The 27,646-nt window shown below is 36.8% G+C and overlaps 1 protein-coding gene across 4 annotated transcripts in view; it reads left to right on the top strand.

Moving 5' to 3' along the window:
- The window catches only part of ZFPM2 (zinc finger protein, FOG family member 2), a 312,841-nt gene that overhangs the window by 185,452 nt on the left and 99,743 nt on the right, over nucleotides 1–27,646 (top strand). For all 4 annotated transcript variants that reach the window (XM_083822270.1, XM_083822269.1, XM_083822271.1 and 1 more), the window contains one exon: nucleotides 19,896–20,007. In XM_083822270.1, coding sequence (XP_083678396.1) covers nucleotides 19,896–20,007 — 112 coding nt within the window. The remainder of the gene's footprint in view (nucleotides 1–19,895; nucleotides 20,008–27,646) is intronic.

Here is a 27,646-nt window from a genome sequence, read left to right as displayed (position 1 = left end):
ATGGATGAATTCTTCAAAAAGTCATTTGAATATTCAAATAAATCTGTTCCTGCCAAATTTATGTAACTGTTTTGTTTATATTTTAGGTAACATATATGTGATTTAGTTCTTTCAGAACTGATACTGGAAAAGGAACTCTGTATATCTCCCTTCACACAACCTAATTCTTAGGGAAGTAAAATGAAGTTTTGTGACTTTCATAAGGTAAAGCCTAAGTGATCCTCAGAGCTTACGATAGATAAAAACTCTCAGATAACTACTCACAATTAAAGAAATTATTATTAAAAATAACAAGAAAAAATATAGCTACTTTTAAATAAAGATAGATTTTGGAGTAAGGACTCTGCTTGTTCCTTCCTTCCCAGAACCTCTGGACATGACCTGAGTAGAGAAGGCACACTGGTAGCAAGTACTTTGCCTGGGAGACTCATTCACCTTTCCAGCTTCTGAAATAAAGATTTAAACCTAGAATTCTATAGAGAAGTAGAAATATATTTTTTGGAAGTACCAGTACAAGGAGATACTGTTCCTCTAGGAGAGAAATAGTGAAGCTATTTGCAAAGCATATGTCCTCAAAGGCACTTGAAGAACATGGTGCTGCAGGTGTTCCTGAACATACTCTTTAAATACGTGGTCATTCTTAATTGCAGCAAGTTTACAGGAAAAAGTGTATGAATGTAGCTACTTGGATCTCCTCAAGTGCTGCTGATTGGAACACGTGCAGCATGATGCAGGGGAATGTACAAGGATGCACTTACAAGGATGCACTTGCAAGGATGCCTAGATATAAAAAATACTAGTTACTAGAATTAGCAGTTTGTTACTGCATATATTTACGTGACACCATCATCCTTCACCCAGTTAATTACATTTGTTTTACTTGGTTCTATCCATTTTCCTCTGAGCATAGTCCATTCATTTATTATACAGAAATGTTGGTGATTTATAAATATGAGCAGTGGTAAGTGTGTCACTGATTTCAGTGTTAGCAGGAATGTGCCCATGTTATGGTTTAGCCTGTGATGATTAAGTTGCTTGGTATTCCTTTAGCTGGAAATAATTTTCAGGAAAAAAGAAGTGTAGTGGATTGAATTCTTTATTCTCTGGCCATGGTATTTGTATGAACTATGAATATCAGTGGTATATATAAAAGAAACTAGGGGAGGTTTTACCTGCTATAATGTTAACTTTTATAAGCTAAAATGATATAGAGAAATCTTTATTTTTTTTTTTTTATTTTATTCCTGTAGGTAAATATTTACATGGTCCAAAGCCTGTATTCCTTGAGCTTTGCCTCAGCGAAACTTCTACTGATTTCTCTTTTATTTTGATCTGAAGTAATGCTGGAACAAACACTTCAAGGTTCAACCTTAAAGTGTAAAGGGAAAAAAATATATATATATTTATTCTTTTTTTCTTTCAATATGAAATTGAAGTATTAACGTTATAAAGTCTTTGACAGTGGAGAAAGTACAGAGGAAAGATGACCTGCAAAGACTGAGTCAAATTTTGTTATCTGAGCCACAGGTGCAATTCTTTTTGACGTCAATGGGAATAGTGTCTGTGTTTCTGAGGGTAAATATGAACCGTTGTCTATTTACTTGTCTATTATGGAAATAAAGATGAGTCTGCATAACTGAACAGATATGCCTAGGCAGATTTGATTGTCTTTGTTGTTAGTCTTGAACCTGGCATTTGCATGAAATTACACTGAATGTTTTATTTTACACACTTCATGCCAGTGCTGAGTTTAAAGAAACAGTTAAAGGGTTTATAAGACATATAGCCAGAATTTGGAACATTTTGCAGTATTCTGTATTTTATTATCATTATTGATCTAAAGAACAAGGAGTGTTTGGGTCTTTTTCCCAAAAGCAAGGCATATGTTGCAATGTCATTTATTCTTAAAAATTTACCAAAGTTGGAAAGACTAATTTTTTTCATTATTGAATACAGTATATTTCTATGACGTTTTCTTTGAACTACCTGTAGATTCCAGCAGTGCATTTTTTTTTTTTTGATTCTTTCCTACTGCCATTAGTTACACATCAATGAGAGACTGCAAAGTGATTATGTAGAACGATACAAAGCTACTGGATGATACTGGAACAATACTGCTACTGTAAAAAATAAACCTTATTTAGCTGATTTTAGAGGTGGTGATTTCCAGGTTTGGCCCCTTGTTGTAACTTTGCCATAAGTTTTTGTAGCTTTTGTAGCTTGCTAGGGTTAAGGAAACATTTTAGATTAAGGTGGTAGAAATGGTGGGTTGCACGCAGATGATGAGATCCTTTTGTGCTGGGTCGCAGAGATTTACTTAGCAATTTACAACAGTGCAGAATCTCCAGCCCAAAAAGATGACCTCACCATTATGAACTGTGTGTGCAGATCTATTCTCTTCATTTCACATTTTTTAGACACCTTGTCACATGCAGTAAGTACCATGACTCTTTTTGTGCCTGGTTAAGGAGGGGAAACACCCCAAAGAAGGATGCTCTTCTCTGCTGAACATATGGCAGAGTCTCCCCAAAGGAAGACAGGATTTTACCCTGATTTGCCCCCCAAAAGACAAGTTCTTTTAATTGACCTGAACAAAAATATAAATAATCCTTTCAAAATAATTATATACACCTATAATATAACCAAAAGAGCTAGGATCAGTTTCTACCTTGTAGGAGGAAGTAGAGAATCTTCTAGTCAGTTGGTAAATTGGTGAGTTAGGTAAACTCAACAACTCAAAGTTAATATTGAAATGGTCTGGGATGAGGGTAATAAAAAGTCCACAAAAACAATGTCAATGTGGTAACACTTCTTTTTATTATTATTATTAATATTATTTGGAATAATACAGTGGAAAACTAGGATTGTTATACATTCCTAGAGTAAATGAAGAATTGTTTATATGTGTAGTATGTTGACTAGCCAGTACGTAATCTAGATTATTTTGGACATATTCCTGGGAAATAAGCCAACACTGATAAATAGGCTTGATGTTTGGAAAGCCTCTAGGATGAATCTAGCTATTGTAGTAGTATTAAATATGAAAATTAACTCTAGAAAATGTAGTGCATTTGGCTTCATACAAAAAAAGATTTTGAAAAAAAATAGTGTAAAAGGTAAATTACAAAGAATGCATTATATCAGATTACTTAGAGAAAAATGGGAACTATTTCAGAAGCTGGAAAATACGACTGGAGGAATTCATTCAAGTCTTTCTCCTTGTAAACTTTTTCTTATATATATGTATTCCAGCACCATCCTTACACACTGTGTTACACACTGTGTTACACACTGAACTTATCCTGATCCAAAAATCCCAAATTATTTGGAGACATTACATGAACTGTAAGAGATTTTGATTAGACCAGAGTTGGTGTTTTTTTTTGTTTGATTTTTTTTTTGGCTGGTGCCGGTAGTCTGTCCTTCAGATTGTGTGCATATTGCAAATAAGGTCTGTGAGCTTCTGAGCTTTTTCAAAGCATAGATTTTTACTAAGAAGAAAAAGAAAAAAAGAAAAAGAAAAAAAGAAAAAGAAAGCTAGGTTGTTCAGTTAAATGGGTCCAATTTTCTGTTAATAAGAATAACATCATAGATTTATAACGTGCACTGACATGGACATATACGACAAATATTCCTTTTTCCTTTTTAAACCAATTCATTTCTCAAAGTTTGAACAAATTCTAGGTAAACTTAAAAATTTTATTCGGTGTTTCCTTTTAGTAAAATTGAGTATTGTAGTATTGATATTTCACTAATTTCAAGAGAGTTAGTTTGGTAATTCTTCCATTTTAATTGTAAATGGTACCTTTAGTCTAATGTACTGGAAGTTTAATAAAGTTAATAGTCAATTTAACACAGACACCATTTCAAAAAGATCTTAAGATAATTTGCACACTACTTCAGTCACTTCAAGTTATATGGGCTCAGTTACATGTACATTTTGATTTCATAAAGAAAATTATGTTATTTATTAATTTGTTCAAGTTACACTTACGTTATTCAGTTCTCAAAAAATGTCCAAGCAATGACCTTTTAACTTTATCTATGATGAATTAACTGAAGTGAATGCTATAAAATATCAGTTGAGTATTTATTGCTCAGGAACTATCAATTGATATAGCGCATATTTGTCTTAAATGACATAACTTGGAATGCCATAGAGTCTAATTCTGCCTAGTACTGAAGGGTCTCTCTTATTTACATGATAGACATGAAGTAAAGTAATCAGTAAAATTGATGTCCGTAGGCCAAGCCCTGCTTCCTTCAGTTTAAATACAAAAATACTTCCATAGCTGCAGTTGTTTTCAACAATAAACTGTGGAAGACTTTAAAAGTGCAGAGAATTTCATTTTCTCATGACAGTACCACATAGACGTTATCATGATAATGCCTAAAGTATTTAGGTAGTTAGATGTATAAAAGTGATGTAACATCATATACTACTCTCCTAGAAATTAGAAAGTCAGTGTTCTCTTTGTCTGAATTTTCTTGCATTTAAGAGAGACTTCAAGTCAAACACCTGCCCATGACTTTTCAAGGCACTGTGATTAGTAGCTTATTTTGTTAAAATCACTGGCAGTTCTGTGCAGTACCTAAAACCCAGAAGCTTTAAGGAAGTGTTTTAAAAGTAGCCTGTTTATATTGCACTACAGAGAAATAATTCCTTTGAATAATATGTGATATTTACAGTCAAGATATTTCATACCTAAAAGAAAAAAAGCAGTGGTATGATTTACTAGAAAGCATCCCATTCCTATTGTCAAGGTTTTAATCAAAATCAAAGGCCTTGTGGAGTAATCTAGGGATTTTCTCTTGTGTTTTATTAGTTGTTTTTTGAACTGTAATCCCAGTAATGAGCTAGTAACAAAACTCAGCTGTTCATGTGAAACTACCACCTATCACCATCCCTTCAGTCCCAAATAGGATAACCAGAGCATAACTACTGTGAAGCAATACAATTATGAATTTCTTGAGGGGGAAAAAAGGAAAGATAAGTGTACGGAAGTCATCTAACATTGATGCACGGTGGTTACGGCATGCAAAGGGTTAACAAGATTTTCATTTTAGATAGTTGCCGTAGTAACAATCAGAGAGCTCAGGCTGTATCTTTTCTATTTGTGGGGAATGTTTAGATTTACAGAGTAGCTCAGCTTATTATATATCTGCCTTGATTGCTGGATAAGGCTCGTTGATTAAAAACAGAATAAGATGCGCTTTTATAATACCCAGGAAAGCTGCCGCCCCCGCCTCGTGTCCCTCTTTGTCCAGGATTCTCCCCACTCCACCAGCCCTGGCTCTTCATGTGGGTGGAGCTGTAAATCAAGTTTCACTTCAACTTTCAGTGAGAAGAGGCCGGTGTTGCTTGCATAGCATGCGGCACGAGTCGCTGGTCCTGGCAGTAGTTTTCTACTTCTAGCAGAAAGAGGTTTTGCACCACTTGGCCTTCAAGCCATGCTGCATCCCATGCTGGATGTAAATATTGCTGCTTATGTTTGATGTCATGGCTTGTTCACATTCCACAGTTCAGGAAAAAAAAAAAAAAAAAGTCTGATGAAAGGTCAGCACCTCAGCAGAGGAAGGAAGAGGGCAGGTTTCCAAGTGTTCATCACACTCAAAATCAGCAGGAGCTGCCAGAGGCTCCCAGGCTCCACTGATGTGGAGAGGCTTTGGAGCCTCCTGCCTTAGAGATTTACGAAAGCCACCTGGAGATAGATGGTCGTGGGCACTCTGCTCTGGGTGTCCCTGCTCGAGCAGGGGTGGGACCAGGCGGCCTCCAGAGGGCCCTGCCAGCCTCAGCCACTCTGTGATTCTGTGATGTGGCCACCTCCCCGAAATGTGTAAATGGGCTCTGAGCTTGTGAAAATCAGGCCAGTGCTCGTCATTCATTTACTTTGCTTAAAAAACGAGTTCACTTGTGAGAGACGTGGTGGGGAACCGTGTGTGCAAGGTTGCAATAATGCTCCTGGCGGGCAGCTGCTAGGCGAGATGAAGGCGCCGCGCTACAAACGGCCCCAGACCTCACCTGAGGGCCCTATCTCTGGAGAGCAGGAAAAAAACCCTGCTCGGTTTGTTTGCCAGGTTCAAGTCTGCCATGAACAGCTGCTGCCAATTAGTGCCAAGTGATATGTGGTAGTGTTTTGAAACAGAGAGGGTGGCTGGAGTACTGTAGCATTTTAATGCCAATTTCTGTGACAAGAATAAGAGAAATTCTGGTATAAAGTTTTATGAAGTCCTGTAGTTTGATAGCCGGGACTTCTCTGATTCTGCCAATTTCTAAAGCTTTTGCTGTTTCAGAGCTTGATTTTTCATGCCACTGATGCTGTTTGTGTTGTTAGGCTGCTTTCTTGGCTGCATAGCGCATGCACTGAAGAGGGGCTTTCTCTTCCTTTTGTTGACTTCACTTGGATATTGAAGTACTAAGAAAATTTGGAAACCTTTTTTTTTTTTCCTTTGCTCAGGTGTGTGAAAATTGATTTGGAAATTTTATTGGAAGAAGAAGGGTTCTGATTTGATTTTCTTTGAAATGGTAAAGGAAAAATTACGTTGTTGAATTAAAAATCATTATTTGTGACACTGGTCCAAGCCAACAGTGGAATAGATCTCCAATTACTTAAATTCAGTCCACAGTGTAGTGGTACCCAGCTTAGTTCTTATCATATGCTATGAGTTTTTATTTCATAGGAAGACAAACAAACAAACAAACAAACAAAACCCTTGCCTCTTATGACCTGGGTGTAAATTTGTTACTCGTCTGGATGCTCCCTACTTTTGAAAGTTTGCCCATTTCCATTTGGGAACCTTTGCTTGGACTTAGGATCCTAAACAGAGACTTCAACTCAGGAGGGTTCCCTTTAGAGAACAGAGCTGGAGTGCTGTTGTGGTTTGAGCAGCTGAAATTGTAGAATGGAGACTGGCATGAGTCTGACACCAGTATTTTGTGACCATAAATATACCCATCTATTCCATTAATTTTTTCTGTATCTATACATGTAAGTGAAATGGATCCATTGGTTCACTTTCAGCAGGCTGAGCAAGCTGCATCACCCTATATCAATACCCACATTTAAACTTGGGATGCCAGTCTGTGTATATCCATCAGTCCCGGATGTCGGTTCATAGTCATATTCTTGGTGCAAAGAACTTAAAAAATCCTTTTTTTTTTTTTTTTAACTGAGGAAAGCATCCTTTAAGTAAACTTGCCAAGCTGTCAGCTTCTTTGTCTATTGTTATTTGGTCCAAGTGATAATTTATTTTTTGAGTTCCTAAACTATGAAGAAAGGGGTGGGTTTTATTCATTGTTATTTTCAAGTTATAAACATAACACCAGGTCCCTGCCTTCCTTTTAGCCCTCCTTTTATGTGTAAATGTTTCATAAGTATCTAAATTAATTCTCCAAGTAAATATATTATTTTGGAACAGTTTTTACTTCTAGAAAGTCTTTTACCCTTACACCCAGCTCCATTGTCTTCAAAACCAAAAGCCTGAAAATAGCATTCCTACACTACTTCTTTGTTTCCAGATTTTAAGATCTATTATGCATAGTGTAGTGCATAATCATAATTATGCATTCATGATGATGTTTGTACTGGCTTAACTCAGGAATAGTGTGAGAAAGCTAATCTCGAAGCTACAGGCTGTTTTCCTGCACTTTAGATTCTGATCTGAGCTGTTTGTTGAGTCTTGCTGGAACCAGAACCCCTTGTTCACCAGCTCTGCTGCTGGACTTTCCATCATTATCTCCCGTCCCAGTGAAGGACCTTCACCCATTCCTTTACAACTTCTTTTTTTTTAATGTAAACGTGCATTGTTGCAGCTCTTCGTCATGCTGCATATAATCAGTGCACTGAAGTAACTTAGATGAGAGCTGTGTTGCACAGCTATGTCATACAGGCTACAAAAAATCAGGATACTTTCCATCTGCCAAAGGACGTTTTAGGGAACTTCATTTTCTTTTCCATGTAAGAATGAATGGGAAAAAAATCCTTGAGCTCTTAAGGCAGTGGTGAAAATTACCTGATTATATGTAACATATTCTTCAACTGGGAAAATAACTGCATGCAAGGTAAAGGTGCTAATCTTCTTGGTTCATCTTCATGGCCCAAACCTTTTGAAAAGGTTTCATGAAAAAATAGTATCAATCCATAATCCATAATTCAGATCTGGAAATGATCATATTGATGAAAAAGCACTGAATCTTGAAATACATTTTCTCCGAGGTCACCATATTAATCTGTTATTCAATAATATTTGTATTTATTTAAAAATCTATACAAAAAGCTGGTGAAATGGAAGGGAGATTAAAACCCCTAAAATATTTTAAAGTGATATGTTAATTTCTATTAAACTATTTTCCTTGTGAAGTCTGTATTGTTAAATATTTTTTTCCGCTAATGATATTTGAGAAGAGATTTTCAGTAGAATAATTTTTTTATTTTTATTTTTACATGAAAATATTATGTGTATTTTACAAAATTTTAACCAGTTAAAGGAAACATTATAAAATTCTACCTTTGATAAACAGGGAAATAGAAACTATACTCAGAAGTGAATAGAGAATAATCCAAAATTCTAATTCTTTACAAACTTTTGCATCAATATTTATATGTGTGTAAGTTAATTCCTCTCCTTATTACCTGTAAACAAGAAAGCATTGAGTAATATTGAAAATCACTGATGGAACCTTATTCTGGTTTATTTTTACCATAAGCAGTCAAGAATCATGCATAATGCAACAGTGTACCAAGCAGTAGCACACTCACAGACGATAATTTAAACTTTTATTTTTTTTTTAATGGACACAATAAGCTGATTTTAAAGGCATTCCTAGGAAGATTGTCCTTGATTTTACATCAAGAAGACGGTCCTTGATTTTATGTTACCCTGGGTGGGTGGTTCAGTTTCTTCCATTTACTATGATAGTCTCTGGGTAAAAAATATCCTTGTGTCTGCTTAATAGTGTTGGAATTTTCTACATGAAGATGTAAGGAGGAATTAGGTTTTACCCCATAATTATATATTAAATCAGTGTTAAAATACAGTTGTAATCAAATCCTTTCATATCCCAAGGCCACACATTTGATACAGTACGTTGGAAGGTCAGAATACTTAGCTGAGTATACACCCCTTGAGACTCAACAGATGTACAGATATGCGGCCTAATCCAAAAAATGCATTCATAAGTCTGGAAGATCAGAATTGAGCCTTAATTCTCTAAAGGACTGCTGCAATGTTGTGTGGTCCTTTCATCCAAATTAGAATGATTCATTATGTCTAGTCCATTAGCACCATCGGGGATAGGTGTGGGCCATAAAATCTGCATTAGGATTTCTAAATATGTCAAGGATAATCTTAAAATGAGATAAACTGTGATGTTTTAACTGAACTAAAAATAATTAATCAAAGTCATACACATAGACTTCTGGTTGTTGAATCGTGCATTAAACATATCTTAAATGATTATGCTGTCTTAACAAATATAAAACCTAGTTTTGAAACTTGGGCAGAGGACTGTATATTGGATTTACGTTGTTACTTAAACTAACATGTTTCCTGTTGGTAAAGATCTATATATATAAATATCTAATAAAAACGCACAGAAAAATCTTTTCAAAATTGTGAAGAAAAGCACAGAATACTTTTTATGTCTCCTACTTCTATTCCAAATTAGTTAGGTAGGAATTTATGTACTGTTTTGTGTGCATTCAGTGTGTGTAACACTGAAGTTCAAGTATTCCGTCACGCATCATCAAGAGAATTACATTATAATATCTAATCCATCGACTAAAATACCTTCATATTAAACAAGTATTTTATAAAAGGCCTCAATATTAACTGGAAATATAATCCTAATAGAGATGCACTGAGTTATATATTAAACATATTGTATGAATATATGTGGAGAACATTTTATTTTCTACCTTTTTAGTTTTGGGGAACAAAATATGAAATTAAACAATATTATCTTTTACTGCTGCTAAAGCATGACCTTCACTTATTCACCTTCCATGATAAGAACATTAACTTTTCTAAAGTAAAATATACAACCTCTGTTTGCAGTTACAGACAAAGTAATAATAAAATATAATAAGCAGAATCTATAACTAATAACTAATTTACAGTCATATGTAATGGAGAGTTTATAGAAGGCTTCTGCATATCTTTTTATTTTTGTATTTTTACGGATTCCTCAGATAAAAATAAATTCTTATATGTATGAAATTTCAACTTCTGGAAATGATGGTTTAAATAATCCATTCAAGTATAAAAACATAAAAGTGCAAAAGATAAAAACATCCAAAATTACTGCAAAACAGAAATTAATGAGAGTCACACTGAAACTATGCTGCAGGTATAGCAATCGTTATCAACTGTTTCAGTGTAAGTAGTTGAACGTTGGGAAAAAGCAGAATTAACCCATATGCAATACAAATACCTTCATGTCTTCTACAAAAACCTTGGTAATTGTCCTCACGATCATCTGGAATCTCTCTTGTCACATTAGAAAAAATTAACTACCACAGTCCCAAATGATCTTTGTGGAAAGAGAGCAAGTGTCAAATGATTAACAGGGGTTGACTGTATATCCCAGAGTTTAGTCTCTCAGCCCATCCAGTGTAGGTTAGATGTTTGCAAACGTGCAGCTAAGCCTTACTGAGTGGAGTACTCATCTATATAATGCTAAAGATGTTTAACAAAAGTTAAAGGATTCATGCTCAAGCAAATTCACTTGAAAAACGTTTACTGGCAAATGGTCTCATTGCTAGAAACAAAGACCTAATTCTCAGTGTAGGCAATAATTTACAACATGGAAGTTAACCCAGTAGGAAAAATGTCCTGATAATTCAGGGTGAAAGTGTGCAAGCAGCACTGCATTATATCTTGTCTAAGGATAAGTTATATGTAGTGTGATTTCATCTGTACAGGTGCATGTCATCTGTGAAATAGTATTAGCAAAAGTATTCGACTTCAAAGTAAAATGGAAAGGTTCAACACCCATGGCAGTACCTGAGCACTAAGACACAATTGCATGAACATGCTACCCACAGGTATCAACTCACCAGAACACAGATAATTCATTTAGCACTTCACTAAGTTTTGGAAGATCCATCCTTGTTAATTATATTAATGATAATCACAGCATCAGCTAAGAATATGTTTTCCTGGTGCTAGTATGTATAACTATAACCACACAGTGTATATACTGCTTTCCCAAAGAATCAAAAGAACGAAACAGAGAGCTATAGAGGAAATACAACTGAAAAGTCATTGGAGGAGTGATAGCAAAGTGCACTGCCATCCTTCCAATGGTCTTTGGGAAAAAGAAGAGTTATCTAGACATAGTTAGATGGGTACATATGAAATGGAGGAAAGGCATAGGCAGGAGAACAGGGCAGGAGAGCAGCAGCTGTGAAGCCAGGGTGAGGAGACTATTTAGGATGGAAGGGCCAGATTATAAAGCACATCAACTTGGGCAGTAAGGGAGGGGGAAGCTCAATGAGTGTTCAGAGATCCAGTTTCTGTCTTTCGCATTACTGTTCCTTGGTTTTCACATCCTCCAGGTCCAAATGACAGGCAACAGAAGGAATCTCCTGAACCCTCATCTGGGACCAGTTGTCCAAGATCTGTGGTTCAAGCTACAGATTAAGTATTTTAAGCTTTCATAGTTCTGGGGAAGAGTTTGAATATAGGTTCCAAAAGTATCCCAGATATTAAATATATATATATATTGTTTTTTACAATAAATTTGTATTATTTATTTATTTATTTATTTATTTTGCTCAATTTACAAGTTTGGGTGACCGATCTTAACAGCATTTTGTGCTCATAAACGTTTTACGTGAATCTCCATTATTCTTCCATTAATACCTGTCTGAATTTAGGAGAGTGGAACATCACTCTACATTTGATATGCTAAGTATAAGGGTTAGTGTTTAATAAGTAGACCCTGAATATCCTGATCCTGGCCATGTCAGGCTTCTCCAAAGGCAGGAAGAGGGAAGTGAAGTATGAATGTGCTCTCAGAAGTCTCCACTGAAGCCCTGGCACATGGCATGTTTGAGGAGAACCACTGCTGGGACTGAGGGAAAGAACAGCCTCCATGCTCAGCTCCAGGAAGCTAAGCTGTGCTTCTGCAGCCCTGGATCTGCAGAATGCAAGTATGGCTTGAAATTATATTTCCAGCCCTCCAAAAGCTTGTAATTTGGTGCTGAGCTTTGCAATTAGAATTTTATAAAAATCTCATAGCAATACCATTGTTTACTGAATCCTTATCTTCAGATTACATAGAACAAGCTAAGGTTGCTTTTTATGATGGCCATTATTTTACATCTAAATTATAGCGAGATTAGATTTTCTTTTATTTTTATTTTTTAGATTTGAAAAAGATGCATTCCAGCCAGGTAACAAAAATGATCTCAATATTTATCGTTCATTGAGCTTGCATTAAGGGCATTTGTCACCAGGTGTGTTTAATATTAATAAATAATTTGGAATCATGTCGAAGTCATGACAAGTGCTGGAAAATATTAATAGACCTAGGGTGTATCTTTTTTGTTTGAATATTTTCTTTGCTCTGTGTGAGGTTTTGTGGATGGATGTATGGTGAAATGTATGTTCAGCTTTGTCACTTGACAAGTGATGATCTCTTGGGGTAAACACCAGGGCTTCTCAGTTGCAGGGAATCCCAGCTGTCTTTTGGGATTCCATCTGTGTGTACATTTCTTTTTCTTTCTTTTTTTTTTTTTCTGAATTATTTTTTTTTCTGGAGTCTTTGTTTTGTTTTATTTTTGTCTGTTTGTTTGTGTTTGAACTATTTAAAGGCTTTGGTTTGTCTACAGACTCTTCAGATATTACCAATTATCTTTCTTCTACTATCACCACAAAAAATAAAGCTGAAGAGACTGCCTGTTTAGATAAGAGAAATCCCCAAATAAATAGCCAAATATAAAATGTAATATATAGACCAAGAGTGATGCAAGCTCTTTCACAACTTGCTGGTCTGCAGATGCAACACTGCTGTGTTAACTACCAGCGCTACGTAACAAGAATCTAGAGTCCTGGGTGGAAAAAGGCATAAGGACTTTGTCACCCCTACCTTGTCTAAGATACTGGGAAGTCACAATGACTCCTCCTTTTCTCCATCACTAGTTTCGTGGCCCATCACAGGCAACAATTTGTTCATCTTCCTTCGTCCAGTTAGCATGGCAGAACACCAGGTACATCTGTGCAGGTAAACAGGCTCATGTACTCTTTGTCTATCTGTAAGCACAGGATGATACTCGAACAGTCCTCTGAAACAAGGGATCCCGTAAAGTTGTGAAGTAGTAACTAAAACAGTTATAAAATTTCTCTTGCATTTAGGATCTCACTGACAGACATAGTAGGGTGGGAGGGTGTTGTGAAAACTGAAATTCCGGTGTAATTTTACAATTCCAGGTTAGGTGGAAACTGAAATTTCTTTGCTTTAATTGGTGATGTTTATCATTGGCATGGAACCATGACACTGAAATCCTCCCCACATCTCAAATCTCATGTGAATAGAGAGGAATTGCCTTCACATGTCTAGCAGAGAAAGCTGGGGCACCATGGAGTGCTGCCATAGGCCTTGACTGGCAGCCCTTGAGATAAATATTATTCTAAGATTGAATCCATGTTGGAAAAAGAGAAGAGTTTTCAGGGAAGCTGCAGAAATGGAAACTGAAAGATGGTCCAGCTGACAGCACATGTTTGTGGACATAGCCCCACAAAAACGTGGGGCTATGTCTGTCTGTCCACTGGGCTGTTTGGATGGCCTTGTCTTATGATGGCCTTATCTAATGATTTTTTAACCAGTTGTGTTGTAGAAATACATGAAGAGAGTTAGTGTAAGTTTGAGGTGATATAGTGGAGTTATCATCCTTCTTGTTATTCAAAGATGTCTTGGAACAAATATTAATTAATTAGGGATAGTTTGAGACCTATGCAAATCTCTGCTGCTACTCAGTCCAGAATAACTTCTTAGAAGACCTTCCCAACTGAACTGATTTGATGAGCTTAAAAAGTTTTGCTGTATTGAGTGTGGTGACCACCAAAGGTCAATTTAACCTCTTGAGAGGGGATGTTCTGCAAATTCAGCATGTCAGAAGATATGTCAACCCTGTGATGATCAAACTGAATTTAAAATGAATTTCAAAGTAGAAGCCTCCCTGTGTGTATTCACTGGTGTTTTTGTATCCCAGACACATATATGAAGGCACCTGAGGTATATTTACAGCTTTCCTTCCAGTACAATCATTTTTTTAATTGGCTATTGAAAGTAAAACTCACTGTGGGGCATTAGAATTTTCTACAAGGTCATGAAGACATTTTGGTAATGTTTTATCATTTATGGGAATGCAGACTCTTTGGAAGTTTTACAAGATCTGTTTGTGGGAACCAGAAGAAATCAGAAGCAGAGTTCTTGAGTATCTAAGTCTCCAGCAATTTGTCTCTGTTTTGGTGAGAGTACTTCAAGGAGGTAGTTTTGACGTTTTAAAGGAAAAAAATAGGTGAAGATAGAAATGCAGTGATTTTTCAATGACCAGTCCATCTCCTTAAATAACATTGAACACTTTTGGAAAGCCATGCCCGGGACACGGTTGTTATTTCACAGAGACTCACTGAACATCAGCTTAGTACCTATTTCTTCCTCTGGCACAGCTTCTTAGGAAGTAGCTAGCAATGATAGGCATTTGACATCAGAATTTAAATTATTTCAAACAACTTGCTCATACCATATTTCCCTTCAATGTGGGACTTTCCTCAAGTTTCTGCCAGGCCGCACACATCATATGTTAGAAACCTTTTCAGGGGAGACCCCATCTAAAGTTACCTTGTCAGCACTGATTCCTTTTAGTTAGAGTGCAAAACTATTTTCAGCCCTCTGTGATGGCTATTTTTATCTCCATTAACCTCTTGACTTAATATAAACATTTTTTGAGGGTTGCCTCCCTTGTTTGTCCAGTTGCTTTAAAGGTTAGTGAAAAGTGGATGCCTGCCTGACCACTTTTATCCTCATTAGCTGATTCTAATTGTTCCCTGAGAAATCACAATTTTGACCCTGTTTGTCCTTGTCAAAGTTGTCTGGTTATGGCATGTATGAAGACATTAGCAGAAATTGCATTTTCAAGAGAAAATTATTCAAGTGTAGAGCATACATTTACCTAGCGCATAGCAGTGAACAATACTGCAGCTTTATGATGTACCCCTGTTTCCAAAATTTGAGGTGCCTGTTGTATGGCCCCATCTTATGGACACCTGTGTTAGCAGATCCCTATTAATTACATTTAGGCAGTAGGTATGATGTTCTGGTAAGCTTTGTAGCAGTTTGCAGCAGTTCTTTCGGAGAGAGAAACACAATTTTGTTTTTTACAGTCTTATTTTTTAAGCATTTGTAATATGCTTGCTGCTTTGTCAAGAAAGCAAGAATATGACAACTGTTTTTTTTTTTGTTTTGTTTTGTTTTGTTTTGTTTTGTTTTAAGGTACCTTTCTTAAGATGGAGATATTCCTAATAGCACTGCAAAAAATATAGCATGAATTAGTTAAATCTCTCCACCCTCCCAGTCCCCACCCCCATTTTGGGAATGACCAACTAAATGTTACAGTAAAACAAATACTTCTTATGAATTACAGGGTGATTTTCATAGTACACTCTGAGAACATTAGCATACTTCAAGTGGGATGGTGACCCACAAGTAGAGACCTGTCATGAAGAACATCTTGCCCTGCCAACAGTTTCAAGCCATGAAAGCCCTTTTTTACATGCCTCACTTGATGGATCTCAGTTGTGGTTGTATGGTTGGAGCAAAGGACCTAGCAGGTCTCAGTCAGGTGTCTCAAATAGACAGGGCCCAGGCTTTACAGGTTGTAACCAGTGCCTTAAATCCCACAGACACTTAGTGCAGATTAAAAAGCACTGGTGTAATGCGCTCAAAGCACGATATCCTGCTTTACAAGCGGGTTGCTGCATTCTGCACCAGCTTCAGCTTTCAAATGGATTTAAAATGTAGCCTCAGGTATAACGCATTGCAGTAGTCTAATCTTGAGGTGATAAAGGCATGACTGATTTAACCATAGCTTCTTGTTATCTTGGACTGGGGTCTTTTCATTTTAACCATTTTAGGGAAATGGCCTTTCTTGAATCAGCAAGCTTTCTTCAATTTCTACTATGTAATAAGCCACAACAAGAGCAAGCCTTTGTTAGTGGTGAACACCTCCTCTGAACATGTGAACCTCACAGGATGCCAGACCCCAAGAACCGCTGTGGTGATCCTGACTCATCTTACAGCTCACACAATATGCCTCTGAGCTACTTCAAAGAGAAGCCACTGCCCATATCCCTTAGTGGAGCTGCCAAGCTTTACAAGCAGCCAGGGTCTTGTGAAGTTTTGCTTTCATATTAGAAGTTTATTTACATATCTATACAGCTTGGAAGCAGAGCCATGGGAGAGTGGGAAATTCTTCTGAGGTGTCCACTGGCTCTTCTGGACTAGTGAAGCTGTGAGATGAAACAACCTATCAACCTATCGGTGGTGCCTAGTGACCATTCACAGCTGCTGGACTGATTACAAGCTTTACTGCCAAGCTGACCTGGAAGCTAATTTAGTGATCTCCTTGTAGTTCTTTAAGTTCCAAAAAACCCTGTAAACAGGGGACAGCAAAGTGGACTTGCATCCTGAGTGCTGTGCTCACTCTACCTGCAAATCAGAATCTACCTTCACATCAGAATGGATGAGGCACCAGCCTGGGCTCATCACATTGTCTAGAAGAAAATGGGGCAGTGGTCTGGGACTAAGCCTACCCACTTACTAAAGGAGAAACTAATCTCCATGAGAAAGTCAAATGGTATCTCTGTATCTTATTTCTTTCTCATCACTATGTGGTTAAGTATAATCCCAGGACATATTATTTGTCCTGCCTATGTAGATAATAAACTATTGCTCAGCACAAGAGAATCCTAATGTTATTTGAGGCTTTTTGATACCACCTTAATACAAATATTAATACCCTTACAGACAGGAGAGAAACAATGAAATGTCAGATGTCTGGGAAGAAGAAAATCAGAAATATAAATTAGATCTTCTGAAAATTAAATAGAGGATCTCTTTTGCATTTGAAGGCTAGACATCCTTCCCTTCCCTTCCCTTCCCTTCCCTTCCCTTCCCTTCCCTTCCCTTCCCTTCCCTTCCCTTCCCTTCCCTTCCCTTCCCTTCCCTTCCCTTCCCTTCCCTTCCCTTCCCTTCCCTTCCCTTCCCTTCCCTTCCCTTCCCTTCCCTTCCCTTCCCTTCCCTTCCCTTCCCTTCCCTTCCCTTCCCTTCCCTTCCCTTCCCTTCCCTTCCCTTCCCTTCCCTTCCCTTCCCTTCCCTTCCCTTCCCTTCCCTTCCCTTCCCTTCCCTTCCCTTCCCTTCCCTTCCCTTCCCTTCCCTTCCCTTCCCTTCCCTTCCCTTCCCTTCCCTTCCCTCCAACTTAAAAAATAAACTTGTTTCAATGTCTGAATAATTTATGGCATATTTGGAAAAGCCCACTGCCTGGTTATTAATGCACTATCAGTTGATTGCACTTGGGATTACCAGAGACTGAGAGTACATACAAGCGCAAAAGCCATGTTAAAGACTTGACTGAAATGGCAAGTGGAGAAATTTAGCCTCTGGTAGGAACATGCCCTGACCCTCCTCTTCCTTATTGCTATGCAGTCACGGTTGCTCTAGCAGTTGTGCTAAAGCTTGTATTTAATGTAGGTATGATTCTCAGCTCTGTGAAGAATAGTCAGTCTTCCTTGTTTCAATAGCAGCCTTATGCTGTTTTGGTGTAAATGGCACTAAAATCTAGGCTTCTCTAAACTAGGATACCAAAATGATATTTAGATTATCTTTCATCTTATTTCTTGTATTTCTTTTTCAGTTCATGCCTCATTCTTATCATTTGTTTTCTGAGCAGCCCATATGTAAATAATTTGCACTGATTTCGTAATTGGCAATATTAGGCTTCTTGATAATTTATATATGAACTTAAGAACATTGAAAAGGAAAAAAAAAAAAAAGTCTTCTTACCCAACCAATTAGAACAGAGTTTTAAATCCAGATTCCAAACATACACAGTAGGTAGGGATGTCTCTGGTAATACTTCACACATGCAAACACATTTTCTGCAGCTTCGTGTGTGAAAGGCAATATTAGGAATTGAGACATAGCATGTCTCTGTTTTCAGCATTTTTACAGTAGATAGTTGTGTTGGTACTTTTACCTTCTTTTTTACTAATTTCATTCTTCGTTCATATCTTTTTCTTCCAAAACTTCTGAAAGATTGAGAATGTCATGTAGTTGATATAGAAGTATGTCTTATGCGTAAACATCTGTATGAAAAATGAAAAATATGAATGCAAATTAAACAATAAATACTACATTTGATAAACTAGCATTAGTGAAGAAACAGGTCAAAAATCAGCTGAAAAATATGAGAAATTGTGACTTTCAATACCTGTCTTCTTCCATCATCTTTTCAAAAATATCGACATACAGTGTTATATTAAATATATTATTATATAAGATCATGAAGTTAACCTTATGTAATATTATGAATTTTATCTTACGTAACTGAAAAGTTTAAATTATGTCTTATTTTCATGGGAATATAGCATGTTATATGGTAACGTGTATACTTCGCTACATCTACAATTGCATGATTCTGTGATTTCTAGAACAGTCACAGATGATATATATGGCCGATGCATCTGGAATGTGAAAAATGCTTTTATTTATCTTAAAAATTTTAACTCATTTAATCATACAGCATATCACCAATAGAACCTAGCCAACTGGAATTATTGATGGAATGAAGAATAATCAAATCTCTTTAAAAAGGTTGGAAAGTCTTAGAGAGGATTATATCCTGGATTAAAATAAATAAATAGATAAATAGATAAATAAATAAATAATAAATAGAAGTTTTGTGGTGATTGTTGTACTTTATTTTGTGGTTTTACGTTTGGTACAGAGAAAAAGAACTGTGAATGCTGAATGTCTAAGTGGCATTTCAGCGCCACTTACTGAAGAAAAAATTCAGGATCAGACACAGGTTTTTGTGCCATTTGATTAGCAAAAGGAGCTAAGTGTAAAGAAGTTTGAGCCCTTTGCCTTGTCTCCTCAAATACAAAAGTCTCCAATTATGGTATCTAAAATATACACAGGAGATGGTTTTGATAAATGTGCATCTCCTTGCCTGTAAGCCTTCCAGGTGCAATGGATGTCATACTTTACTTCTGTGCCTTTGAATTCATTAATACAATTTCTTTTACAGTCTTTTTGGAGACAAAGTGTACTGAGTCATTAGCATTATTATTATTATTTCAGAGTTAGTAAAATCACACATCAACAACTCACAAAAGGGGAAAAATTCCATTATCTATTCAGAACTATTTCCTATGATAATACAAATGTTACCCAGGACAGATCTTTGAAATGGATACTGATTCTTTAAATTCTTTCCTGTCTGTTTCAGGAAATAGTGAGATCCTGCTGATAATGAAGTACAATGTGTCTAAAGTTCACTTCTAAACAGTTGGCTCTTTGCTGTGAAAGTCATCTACATTCCCTTTATAATTCACAGCCACCAGAGATCTGCTTAATCTTGGTGATCTGATCCAATATCATTCGGAAAAATCCTTGATAACAGTTTCACCATTCAATCAATGAAAGAACCAAAGCTTACTGCTTGTGTCTTCTTTAAAAAAAAAAAAAAATCCCGAGGCAGGGGAATAAGACCTTGGCTTATGGGTTTGGAGATTTTGTTGTTGGCAAATAAAATGATTATTACTATTATTATTCAAGTTCTTAATCAAGGCAAGCAAATGGCATCTGTTTGTTATCATCCTTCCTACAGAAGACAAAGGCTTCGGTCCCTATGGTACTGACTGCTGGCCCCAAGTGGTTGCTGGATGTGACTTGGCAAGGAGTAGAAGACAACAAAAACAACTGCATTGTGTACAGCAAAGGTAAACACAAGCTGATTTTTGCTCTACTTTCTTGTGCTGGGTATTAATGCAAAAATATACCTGTTGCATAACATGACAATGGACTAGTTTGTTTTTCTTTAAGTGGAATAGTTTTCATTCTGTTTTTGCTACGATGTTCTTGTTATGCTTTTTTTTTTTTTTTTAATGATATAAAAATCCCACATGGTGTCTGTAGTGTACTAACTGCTTTATAAACACAGAAGGATGTCAGCTGATGTGACTTACTACCCATTTGTCTCTGAGAGCTAGAGCCTCTTGGCAAACCTCAGTAAAATCTATACACTTTAAATAGGTAAATGCAGTAACTTTTTATAGGACATACCAGATAGCATTTCTCCATGTTACATTACATTATAGATTCCTAACTGAAATCATCTTTTATAAGGAGAATTTGAACTTGATTGGTCTATGATAAAACTTCATGTCAGCAGGGTAATAGAAGATAACTGGAACTGGATTTCAGGGTTGTAACCTCTGACATTCCAGCCTCTGCATGACGATGCTCCACTGTAATGCATTGGCTAATGGGAATGCATGTCATTTCTGCCTTATGCTAGTTGTCTGTTCATGTGAGATTTGCTCAAGTCAGTATGAGTTCTTACAAGGCCCTCAAGACATGCTTTGTCTAACCTACCACATTGAACAGCTACTTTGGTTCGAGAGACTTTTGTCTTTACCAAAAGAGCCTTGAGTTCAGTCCATTGTGTGAGGGACTATGCACCATGCTGTTTGGTCAGTCACTGTGAAAGCTTTGTAAAATGCAGTTATGATATCATTACAGTATGTTAAAAATAACACTTGAATGCACAGAATAAGAATAACTTATTTAGTATAGCTGTTTTTGGCATTCCTGCTGAAGATCAGGTTGCAAAACTATGACTTTCCTTCCTTGTATTTCAATCACCAATCTCAGCACTTTGTGAATACTTCAGAACATGCACTGTTCTTGTTTAATTTCTTTTAGGTTTTATTTCTAACCAAACAGACCTACTGAGATCAAAGATTTGTTTGCTGAGGCAACCTAGTGACCATTTCAGCGTACACGCATCCAGGCAAATAAGCACCCATATCAATATATTAACATACAAAACACTAATCATAACATCAAAGACTCCTAAAAACTTACTAGAAACAATTACAACTTGTTCCTATAATCATTGCAATTTATACACTTATAAGAGGATTGCTTTTAAACTGCCACAAGCCTTTGAAAGTTGAAACACTGAAAACAGGGAATTTGCATGTTAAAAATGAGTTGCACACCAGGGTCTTGTAAATTCTCTCTACTATAATTACAGAGTGCCAACACATTCATTCTGCAACCTGAAACACCTGCAGTACTAGAGAACTGGGCTCATATCTAAAAAGGGTTGAGCTGCCCTTCCTTCACAGCTTTCTGATTGCTGCCCAAGTGAAAGAAGTTGCAAAGTGCTCTAATATAGGGAAGCTTTTCTCCTTAATACTGAACTGCAATTTACTATTCGTAGTAATAAATGTGGTTCACAGGCAAACTTTTCTGCAACAACTTTTTAATGTAATGGGAAATTACTTTCACTCCAAAACATGGCTTCCACAAATTCCCATAGGATGATGTCTTATCAAGTATTATATTCTTTCTGTAATTATAATATTGAGCACATATATACACCAGTAAGACTTTTCATCTTCAAAGTACCTTACAAACACTAATTCATTAGACAGTTTCAGTGCTGTGTGATTGAATCTTTTTTTTTTTTTTAAATAATAAAAACTTTCTGCAGTTCAGTAAAATCTAAATAGAATAAAACATTGTTCTTTTCATTCAAATATGCTGGATTTTGCCTCACTGAAAATGCTTGTTGTTTTAGTACTGGCTTAGCAAGGTACTGTGAGACAATCATACAGTGTTCAAGGTAAATTCTGCAACAACTTGATTCACACAATGCAGGTGCCTATTAAAACTATAGATGAGGATAAATATGCACCCTAATTTATAAATGCATGTTAAAACCCTGCAACTTGACTAAACTTATATGGGAAATAATTTGTCCCTTCACTGCTTTCTGTTCATCTCTTTGCACTTGGAGTTGGCTCTCCTGTTCACCTACCCTTGCCTTGAACCCCGCTGGGATTTTTGTACTACAAAGATTAATTGGCTTGGATCACAAAACAATGTCGAATAGAAGATGGTAAAATAAATAAATACAATAATGTTTCTTCCTTCAATTTGTATCTCATCATTCCAGATTACATTGCCTTGATTTGTGCTAGTGTTCTGTCTCCTACAGTGCCATTACTTCTAATGAAACGGTGTCAGCTGGCATGAAGTTGTAATTCGATGTTATTTTGTTGTTATATGTGTATAATTTTGTTAGTTTGTTTAGCAATACATTGTTATTTCTGAAAGCAATTAGCTGAACAAATGTGTGGAATTGTACGTGTAGAAGATTTGGTCACCTGGGAGCTGTTTTTCTCACTGTATCCAAGATAAGATGAGTGGAGTAAATTGGCACATTTCTAAGAGGAAAATAAGTTTGTGAATTGTCTAGAAGTACATGTTACTGGTCAATAAGTTGACTTGGAAGTGCATGCTCTATTTCCTTTTAGCTGTAATAACACAGTGAAGTCTTTGAGAACATAATTTTCCCCAGATCTTTCAGAAGAGCATAGGAATGTCAGCCTGACTTCCAGTTCACTACAGGCTATAGCCACCTTACTCAGCCATGAATAGCCACCTTACTCAGCCATGAACTGCATACAGAATGATCACAGGGAGATTTTCAGCCCCAGAAGAGGAGTCCACTGTGTAGTTCCTATTGAAAATGAATCTGAACCGGCCAGGTAACTCCCTATTTGCCGTCAAAACTCTCAATAATATTTTCACTAGGTAAGCAAACACCAAAAGTATGTGTGTATATGTGTGCATATATATATGATGTATATACGTAGGATTATGTTGCTGTGTTGTTACAGTGAAATCCCAATTCATCTTCTATATACATCCTTAGATTGAGAAACTGGTTATTTAAAACCATGCATCAGAGCGCTTTCGGAATGAATAGGTATGAAATAAGTGATCAGTATTTCAAATTAATTTATTTAGTCTAGGATCACTTATTCCTATCTGTAGTTCTTATATCTGCATTACAGTGGTACTAGGACAATTCAGAAAAGGGAAAAACAGTGCATTAGTACATCTTTTTACAAGCTCTGATGCAAGCTGTCTGCTCATACCATGTGCCATTATCCCATTCTATTCTTTTTCAAGGAAACTTACAACTATAATTAAATTTAAAAGACATGCTCTTTTTGTTTTAATATTTATATCAAACTTCTATTGTGTTTCAAAAATAATTTCAATTCAATTTCAATAATTTAAGAGATGTCCTATGACAAATTTTAGAGAAAGATTTTAGGAACTGTACTTTATATAGAATTATGAATCTGATCTTTAAAATAACAAGCGACAACGACAACAAAGAAGCTTCAGAGTATCAGTAATTCAAGAAAGATTCATTTGTAGAAAGTGTTAATGCAGGAACTGTATGCTCATTGCAACGCACTTCAGAAACATTCATGCTTAAGAGAACTGTGCACCAGACCTTCTCTAGAACCAGAAGCAGGAGCCCCTCAACAGCCTGGGAGGGGCAGGAGTATTAACTGCAAACCTTCCACTGGGACAGAAGGGATTTTAAAAAATGAATTTGGACCAAAAAGAATAGAAACTGTGTAAAGAAAGCAGTTGCACAGACTGAAAACCATGTTCATATAACAGATATTTTTATAGATATTGTTTGAGCTATTTGTGTGAAATGTATGGATACTGTATGTTTAGTGACATTGTTAAAACAGGGTGCCTGTACAAATATTTAGCTGTGGGAATTATAAAATCATAAGGCGATTAAGTTAGCTAGTTGTGAAATTCCAATATTGCTTTTTAAATGACTTCAGGATATAGGAGGTGCTAAGGTTATTATCTGTTATCAGGAATACAGCGGAATTGTACGACTGGATAATAACTAAACAACTGACACAATGTAAAATTACATTATCAGTGTGTTAAAACAAAATTGCGCCCTAAAGGAGTCTACATGCCAGCTCAGAGCTGCAGTGTAATTATGCTTAACTCTGATAATTAAAATACAACGGAGATCAACAGAATCATTTTCATTAAGAAAATTATTAATGATGGTGGTATAACAGTAATTGATTGCAGAGCACCACAGGATAACTCTGTGCAGGAAAACCAACATCTCGGATATATGTCTGGGACTGGTTGGTGGCATTGCACAACGCCAAGCATGCTTCCAGCTCGGGTGGGAGCCGGCGGCTGTGCTTTGTGCCGGGCACCGGCAGAAGATGGCAGCTTTTCAAGCCACGGTTCAGAGGGAGACAGATGGGTGCTGGGGGACAGCTGGTGGGATGGGATGGGATGGGATGGGATGGGATGGGATGGGATGGGATGGGATGGGATGGGATGGGATGGGATGGGATGGGATGGGATGGGATGGGATGGGATGGGATGGCCACCAACCAGCCCCAGCAGTAACAGCAGCTCACCAGCTTCTGGAGCCACCTGTCATTTTGTGTCACGTTAGGCGGTATTTGCTTTTGCATTTACATTAGTGATTTACTGACGTTATTTCCTTCTCTGCCTGGCCTTGCCGAGTAGTTTATGCCCTTTGTTATTACTGAGAGGATGCGGGAGGAGAAAAAAAATGTCCTCAACCCAGCGTGGTTCCCAAATGAGATGTGAGTGAGTAATTCCAGGGGCTGGAGCTGTTAATTGCCCCAGTGGTATTGCCACAGGATATCAAATGTCATAAAAATCCTCTGTCCCCCTGCAGGTGAAATCAGAGGCAGGGCTCACGGAGAGACTGTAACAAAGTCCTGGCGAGGGAGGATGTTGCCTAAGGGCAAGAAGTGAACGTTTTCATTTTCTTTTGGTGAACACAAAAATCAAGAAGGGGGAGGAATATTCTGGCAAGTGCTTCTCCACACAGCTCAGGACTGGGTGCCTGCTCCAACAGATGTTGCTTTTGAAAGCTGCCCAAAAAAGTCCATTCTCCAATCACAATAGAGAGCAAGCCTGCTAGGGTGGATTTACAGGATGAGATTAGTTAAAATGACAGCTGCCCACACTAAAACTGTGTCAGATAGCTAATTTATAAAAAGAAACTAGAGGCAAGGCAGAGCACAGGAGAGGGCAGAGCAGGAGCTGGGCACCCATCTCTGCCAGTGATGCCTGTGCATGCCCTGCCCTGTTGTTGACTTAAAATAAGTCGGTAAATAGGGGACTGCTTGTTACTGCCCCAGTGCCGGGGTGAGTTATTCGGCTAATGTATGTACCACGCTTTAAAGATCCGAATGCAGCAAGGTTACATTAAATTACTACTAATAACTGGAGGTCATTTTCAATGAATATTGTTCATATAAGGTAAACAGTCTATTTTTTTAATATATAAGAAAAGTCAGTTTTTACAACAGGATTTTTATTTTTTTCTTTAGTGAAAGTGGATTACTTTTCTTAATTGTTCTGTGAGGTCCTTGATACCATTTTTTTCTCAGCAAATACCTTTTTTTTTTTTTTTTTCAGCTTAAGGCAATGTAATGGTACATTGCTCCACAGACATACAACATGAGGGACCCTAATGAGACACAGGTCAAACATTATAAGGAGTTTAAACACTGCTGCATGAGACTATGAGTATATTTTGTTTTGGGTCAGGGAACAAATTATTTAATAGGCCACAGGCTAACTTGGGGCACATATTTTAGATTGCAAGGGGCTTTTTTCTGCATATTATTAAAAGCAAATTCTGTGAATTTACTTAGTCTGTTCCACGTGGACAGTCAGAAAATGGCAGTATCTGCCAGAAGGTTGCTAGTCCCTGTGAATGCCTCCATTAGCTGAATGATGTGCTGAAGCCTTTGGTGGTGCTACAGAATTTTGTTGTTCTTTCATTGTGCCAGCTGACTGCATTTTAATCAAAATGTGTGCAATACGTCCTAGTATCAAAAGTCTACGGAAGAGCTTGTTTTATATTTCTTTTTCCACAACACTGAAAAATTGATTTATTTTTTTTTCTCCAGAAAAGTATGATTGTGTGTATAATGCTTACATAAAATAGTATCTCTATGAGAGCAATATGACTTCACAGTCATTGAAAGAAAGTCACATAGGTACAGACATATAGACACGACTGCTAGGCAAGTAGATTGCTTCACTGATGCTTGTTTTGCAGGGGTGTTGAGAAGGCTGGATGCCTGATGAAACTATCACAGTCAAAACTATTGCAAATCAGTTCTGCTACTTTCTTCCTTAGCCACACACGAAGAAAAGTTTTTGTCCCCATGACTAGTGACATTTATTGCTGGCTGATGACAGCCACAGTGTTGTGGACTTAAGTCAGACAAAAGAGAAGGTGTGATCCCAGCCTCAAAGAACTCATAGAGCAGAACTGTAATTTTTCCTTATTTTTATTTCATACCTATGCAAATCAAACCTGTGCAAAATGGGGTATTATCTGCTTTAGGAAGTTCAGAAGTCAGGGTCTTGCTTATGGTTTTAGTAATCTATAAAAATGAGGTAATTTTGTGCATCTTTACTGAATTTGTATATACATAATAGCATATACTGAATTATTGCATGACCTCTAAATTCTAAGCATGTAGATAATAAAGGAAAGATCACAGGAAATGCAGGGGCATGGCTGTATTTCCCTTTTCAGTACAAAAATGCTTTTGTTCATTATTAGTGCATTTCATTCACATAGCAGGCAAGTAACAGTTTTAGGTTGTTGTCATTTATACACTTTCATTTATGCAAGTCCTTTTTTGTTTCTTGTGTTCTTGTTACTTATTGTGTAGTTTATTTCAGAGTTTTAAATTTGAATTCCTTTTCACTTGTGGAGACAAGGGAATAGGCAGAACATTGACAAGAGTCACAGAGAATATTTTGACATATTTTGGACTGAAGGTGTAAGAGGCTGTAAACTAAGTCTAACACTCACCTATGAGAACATGTTAGGGATGGAAGAGAAACCCGTCTGTACTTCACACTGGAACCTTGTGAAAAGAAATATTGCTTCAACTATTCAGGCCTGCTGGCTAAAATAAATGCAAGCATGATGCAGAGATTTTTTTTTTTTTTTTCAGGACATATATTTGCCCTCATTTTTCTAAGTTGATTGCAGTAGAATCAGTAATTTAGATTTTTTTTTTAAGAAAAATGTTGTCATTATTTTCAGGATATAAGATAGATGCTAGATTTGTTTTATTTTCATTTTAATTAAATTATTTTTTTCAATCCATTATTGTAAATAAATATTGAGGACTGCAATGAACTACAAGCCTCATGACCCCTGCAGCTCATGGTAGTGTTACCTCTGTCATCTTCCCTGCAAAGAAAAAGGGAAGGAAAAAAGCCCCCAAATTTGCCGAGCCACACATTTCAAGTTGTCGACAATCCCATCCATGAGAAAACAGAAGAAAATATATATGCACTCTGTCCTGTCAAAAGGCTTTCGCCTTATCTTGAGAGACTGTCAGGGCAGGAACATCATGGAATGGACAGGAGTCTATTAAATTAATAAGCTGCTGGATGGTGTCTGGAGAGTTATGATGCTCCATAAATCCA

The sequence above is a fragment of the Anser anser genome (genome assembly GCF_964211835.1).
Source record: "Anser anser genome assembly, chromosome: 2".
Taxonomy (NCBI): Eukaryota; Metazoa; Chordata; class Aves; order Anseriformes; family Anatidae; genus Anser; species Anser anser.
Note: the sequence above shows the minus strand (reverse complement) of the source record. Positions and strands in the feature narration are given on the sequence as shown.